This window comes from Myxocyprinus asiaticus, chromosome 4 (assembly GCF_019703515.2).
Source record: "Myxocyprinus asiaticus isolate MX2 ecotype Aquarium Trade chromosome 4, UBuf_Myxa_2, whole genome shotgun sequence".
Classification (NCBI taxonomy): Eukaryota; Metazoa; Chordata; class Actinopteri; order Cypriniformes; family Catostomidae; genus Myxocyprinus; species Myxocyprinus asiaticus.
The window spans coordinates 33800741-33806393 of record NC_059347.1 but is presented as its reverse complement, the minus strand read 5'-3'; the positions used below and the strand labels follow the sequence as shown (position 1 = coordinate 33806393).

The 5653-nt window shown below is 41.0% G+C and overlaps 1 protein-coding gene and 1 non-coding gene across 2 annotated transcripts; one reads left to right on the top strand and one right to left on the bottom strand.

The window, feature by feature from the left end:
- Positions 1–276: 276 nt before the first annotated feature.
- On the bottom strand, positions 277–348 carry trnap-agg (transfer RNA proline (anticodon AGG)). Its single transcript has one exon. It is a non-coding gene; the product is annotated as a tRNA-Pro (tRNA).
- A 1036-nt stretch (positions 349–1384) lies between these two features.
- On the top strand, positions 1385–4675 carry LOC127439663 (protein Wnt-11-like). Its single transcript, XM_051695905.1, has 5 exons — positions 1385–1515; positions 1904–2139; positions 2346–2623; positions 3273–3565; positions 3819–4675. Exons 1-5 carry the CDS (start codon positions 1436–1438, stop codon positions 3991–3993), a joined length of 1062 nt encoding a protein of 353 aa, XP_051551865.1. The 5' UTR covers positions 1385–1435; the 3' UTR covers positions 3994–4675.
- The last annotated feature ends 978 nt before the right edge of the window (positions 4676–5653 follow it).

Below are 5653 nucleotides of genomic sequence, written 5' to 3'. Positions count from 1 at the left end.
GTCTCAGATTGGGTATGGCTGTTCTAGAACACGTGAATATTCACACCTACGTGATGATCAGACTAGAGCGATTAGCACCCGCAGGACAGTCTCTACGCCACTATTTACATGTGCGTCAGGTAGCCCTCAGCTCAATAAGCAAGGTTGACTAATATATATATATATATATATTTGTTTTAATAGTATAGTTTTACAGAGCGGTGTAGTTTTAGTGTATGACCTTTATATTAGCAATAAATCAAATGAGATTTAAGTTTAAGAAAAAAAAAAAAATCAGGGCTCGTCCGGGATTTGAACCCGGGACCTCTCGCACCCTAAGCGAGAATCATACCCCTAGACCAACGAGCCGCTGCGTGTTTGGAACGAAAGAACGCAGCCTTACATATATTATGAAATGTGTGTGTGTGTGTGTGTGTGTGTGTGTGTGTGTGTGTGTGTGTGTGTGTGTGTGTGTGTTTTGTAAGGTTTAGTGTTAGGGGATAGAATCTATAGTTTGTGCAGTATAAAAATACTTATGTCTATGGAGAGTCCTCATAATGATAGCTGCACCAACATATATGTGTGTGTGTGTGTGTGTGTGTGTGTGTGTGTTTTAATACATGGAAATGTTGCATATTAGAGGCAAATCAAGCAGGGTGGTGTCGATAAATCCGTTTACAATATAATGATATGCCATTTAAATTTCATGCTCTCGTGCTGCTGTGCTCTGTTGCAGCGAAGACCTACTGCTGTTTTAAAATGTGTGCGCTTGTAAGGCTTGAGGAACGAGAAATCCGGCTTATCTCCGGGGAAAAGCCGAATCAACCCTATTTTAATGTAAATGAACGGGTTGTTGATCCCGTTTGGACAGAAATCTTCAAAAAGTCTCAAACCTAATTGTTTCCTTTGGGAAAGCGCACACCCTGCAAAGCTGAGCTTGCCACAGGCTTTTCTTTCCCTTATTGCCTCTACAAACATGTTTAAAAAAAAAACAGTTTACACAGTTATGCGGAAAGAAAGTTAACAACAAACAAACCATAAAGTCTCTCTTGAGAGTTTATAGAAGAAAAAAACAAGGTAAACACTACATTTTATCAGCAAGATAGCCCACATTTCTCAATTCAAGTTGGTCAGCTTGGTACTTCTTTGAGTAGTATGTAATTCCACCACAGGATTTAAAATACGCTGTTTATGATAACTGACATGACTAGACATTATGTTCATTTTCAAGCTCACTATCATATCGTAATTGCTCCGCGCGCTTCTTGAATCTCGTGACCGCCCACACTTAGAAGGGCGGGTCGAGCCCCATAGCTGAGCAATGAAAGAGAGAGAGAGAGGTTTACTTGACTCACACTTATCTCAGTGAGGTCATTTAACAGTTCTGTGTGTACCTTGACTAGTGAGAGACATAAAACTGGACTTCGCCAGGATTATTAAACAGCGGAAGAGCGATATGACAGAATACAGCAGCTTTCTTTTGTTTTTCGTGGTATCTTTGAGAGTGATGTGTCCATGCGAAGGAATATCATGGCTGTAAGTATATCTTTACTAATTAATGGCACTTTATATGGGACTTATCATATCTGATCGCTATTTTACCTTAGACTCTGTATGTTTATTTATTTATATAATTATTTGAGTTAATTTATAATTTATTCAACCTATTTTAGAAAAACGTCTTATATTTCCTTGCGACAACCAACTTGATTTTAACATGTTTAAAACACTCAACTCTGAGAGTTATACCCCTTTCCGTCTCAGACTCTCAGTGCTCGACTTTTTTCAAGTTACCTACTAAAAACAGGTCACGTCAACAAGTCTAAGTAAAGGTGTTAACCAAGACAGTAAAGTTAAATGTATGTTTTAGACGCGGCAATATGGTGTGATTGCTTCCATAATGAACTCCGTGTTTGATTTATAGCGGTTTAACGGTAAACGGGAGCTCGGTCGGATGGAACCAAACGCATCACTGTAAACTCCTGGACGGTCTCGTGCCAGATCAGCTGCAGCTCTGCAAACGGAACCTCGAGCTCATGCACAGCATCGTGCACGCGGCCAAACTCACCAAGAGCGCGTGCCAGGGCACCTTCAGCGACATGCGTTGGAACTGCTCCTCCATCGAGAGCGCGCCTCACTTTACTCCTGACCTGGCAAAAGGTGAATAAATATATTAGGACAGCCTTTGTAAATGTATTGTCGTTGGTTCAACATGTTGAAAGGATGGTCATGTTCGGATAGTATAGTTCTGCTTTTGCATATTGTAGATGTAGAACGTATAAACATTGGACATTATTTCAGAATGGCATAAGCGTGGGTTGCCAACAATGGTTCCATAGTGTTCTAACAGTGGTGTTTCTGTGTAGGGACGCGTGAGGCAGCATTTGTGTTCTCTCTGGCTGCCGCAGTGGTCAGTCATGCCATCGCACGTGCCTGTGCATCTGGAGAACTCCCCAGCTGTTCCTGTGCGCCAGCGCCGTCAGAGCAGGCGGCCCCAGATTTCCGTTGGGGTGGCTGTGGAGATAATGTCCGTTATGGCCTTCAGATGGGCTCCGCTTTCTCAGACGCACCCATGAGGAACCGCCGCTCCGGGCCACAGGCCTTTAGACTCATGCAGCTTCACAACAATGCAGTGGGAAGACAGGTAACCTCATTTTGTATACCACACTCTCTCTGACCTTTCACCTCACAGAATTTCCTACTCAAAAGCAGGGTTCCCACGGTCATGGAATACCTGGAAATTGCAGGGAATTGATGATTGGCCAAAGTCACGGGGATTAATAAAATCTTGTGTTTGTGTGGAGTAACTGAACTTGCTTGCGTAGCCATAGTGATGTCCTATTTGTGAGCAAATCATTCTCTTGAGTCAGTTTTTTTATATATTGGTCTTACCCCTTTACAAATTGGTCTGGAATGGAATGTACTTTATTGTCCCCATTGGGGGAAACTTGGGGTGGACTCAATAGGCAACATTTCTACATTCTACAATCTTAGTGATTAATTAGCAAATTGTTCTGAATCAGAGTAAAAAAAAAAAAGAAAAAAATCTTCATCCAGTAGTTGCAAATGGCTGTGAATGTCGTGCAAAAACTATACAAAATTAATTGTCAAAAAGTGTAGAAACCCTTTCAAAGCTCCAAATCGGCTTTTTCACTCACATTTTATACATGTGAAGGCAAACTGCAACGTAGAAAATGTGTAATCCTGAATTTTCAAACGATTTTTATATGTGACTTCTGTTGTTTATCAGTATTTCATTAATGTGTGTGTTTGCTGATGTTGTTTTTGTGTAGGTGCTTATGGATGCTCTAGAGATGAAATGCAAATGTCATGGTGTTTCTGGGTCCTGCTCTGTGAAAACCTGTTGGAAGGGCCTTCAGGACATCAACACCATCTCTGCTGACCTCAAATCGAAATACCTCTCAGCCACCAAAGTCATTCCACGCCAGGTAGGCACCCACCGACAGCTGGTCCCGCGGGAGATGGAGGTGAGACCCATCGGAGAGAATGAACTCGTCTACCTGGTCAGCTCACCTGATTACTGCTCACAAAACACCAATCAGGGGTCATTTGGAACCACAGACAGGTGAGAACCTCAGTCGGGATTATTGATTAATGATGAGTTGCTCTGGCTTTGGTTTGTAAGGGAGAGAACAATCCTTTCTCAAAGAAAAGAAAAGAGAGACACATGAATAGAGTTAGTTAAACATTATCGCACAAATACTTGCAGTCATATAAGCATTCACACATGCTCTAACACAAATGCTGCTGATTAAATTATGTTCAGATTGTTCTGTGTGAATAGTCCTGACCATCTCTGTTTCTCTTTCTCTCTGCAGGCAGTGTAATAAAACTGCGACAGACAGTGAGAGCTGTGGGCTCATGTGCTGTGGGCGGGGCTATAATGCCTATACAGAGGTGCTGGTGGAACGCTGTCAGTGTAAATATCACTGGTGCTGTTACGTCTCCTGCAAAACCTGCCACCGCAGGGTTGAGAGATACGTCTGCAAGTGACAAACCACCATATGCATTATCTCCATCTAAAAGCTTTGGAGATCACAGAGAGGGAGAAAGAGAGTTGGTGCAGTGCTGGTCTCTCAAATTTGTATGATCTTTTTTTGAGCCGTAAGTTAGTGGATGATCCTCTCTAAGTGCTGTAAGGATGGCATGAGAGTAAAGAAAGAAGAGCTGGAGTGAAGGAATAAGGGATGGTAAAGAGTTTCCCATTGAAAGAGAGTTAATGAATGGCTGTAAAATAAAGAACCCTGTGGTGAGGCCACAAAGGCACCCCACAGAAAACCAGATTGATAAGTCCTAGCCGATCGCAGCAAAGAGACTGGGGGAAGGGTAAAACTGTTATTTACTTGCTGATAAAGTCTCACATTTCACGTTACATCTAATGGTCAAATACAACCATATGATTCTCGTGTGGATAATGTCATGGGTATACTGCTGCGAGGGATGGACATCAAAATGTTTAGTTTGGTTAGCCTCAAAAGTGCTCTGCACTCAGGACTGATTATGAAAGATTGATGATACTATTTTTATAGTAATGTATCCCATCTTTTTGTGAAGTTGGTCAGCTTAGTTTTTTGTATTCATGAAAAGACAGTTTAAGGCCTCGTCTTTCACCCAGGGAAAACTTGTACATTGTACATTTTATGTAAAATAGAAAATTTGTATTTATTTTATTAAAGCTGTTTAATGAGAGGGACTGATTTGTAATTCTTCATCTAACTCATCTATGATTTAATATCTGACTGCAAATGTTTTATTGACACAATCATTGAAGATCTGGATCATGCAGCTTTGCTTACAGTCAGTCGAAAGCAGTTCAAGAGGATTTATGATCGCTCAATCTGTTAAACATCCAAATCACCATTTTATAGCGGTTCTCTCTGTGTGTGTATGTGAATGTGAGCACAAGTTCTCTGATCTTTCATCAACATTCTTTCACATCAAAGACATTTTCAGGATATCAGTGCTATAGAGAGATTAAAAACCCAGATTGTAACCATTCAACAGCAGCTACAGTAGAAAGAGACAGAGGGGTAACCTGTTCTGCAGTTCCCTTTGTCCTTCGATTTGCCTGATTTTTATCTTGCCATTGTAATGAAAAGAAAAAGGCACACACAGACTTCTGGGCTCTTTACAGAACAGACTTGAGCCTCTGAGGGGTTTGTTTGTTGTTAACTGAGAGGTCTTTGTTGAAATGAAACACTGTATAAACTACATTTAGTTACTGTTCAAATGAATGGTGAATTATATTGTTAAAATATTACAGTGATATTTCTATTATAATACCTTATCAGAGTCACAGCTTCTTGAAGATTTTGATCACAAGAACTTGATCAGCCATGGGAAGCTATAGACTGTGTAGAAAGCGTTGTGAGAGGGTTTTGATATTCAGTGGGTTTGAATGAGTGGGCTTGTTAAACCATCCTGGAATCAGTTGTTTTCCTGGAAATTCTGGGGCTGTCAGGGATGAAAGAGAAGAACATTCAGAGTCAGACTGCAGCTGTGTTTCTTATTTCATGGTCAGTGTAATGCGAAGTTTCTATCTCTGACTAATAATGTTGATCTTCCGAGATAAGATTATTCTCGGTCCCTCTCTGTTAACAATACACCTGGTGTGAATCTCAGTGGAATGCAGCTCTCCATTTAACCAAGTGCA

Coding starts and splice junctions, on each gene's coding strand:
- LOC127439663 (XM_051695905.1), top strand. CDS start 1,436: ATGACAGAATACAGCAGCTTTCTTTTGTTTTTCGTGGTATCTTTGAGA. Junction 2,140..2,345: donor TACTCCTGACCTGGCAAAAG/GTGAATAAATAT, acceptor GTTTCTGTGTAG/GGACGCGTGAGGCAGCATTT. Junction 2,624..3,272: donor ACAATGCAGTGGGAAGACAG/GTAACCTCATTT, acceptor GTTTTTGTGTAG/GTGCTTATGGATGCTCTAGA.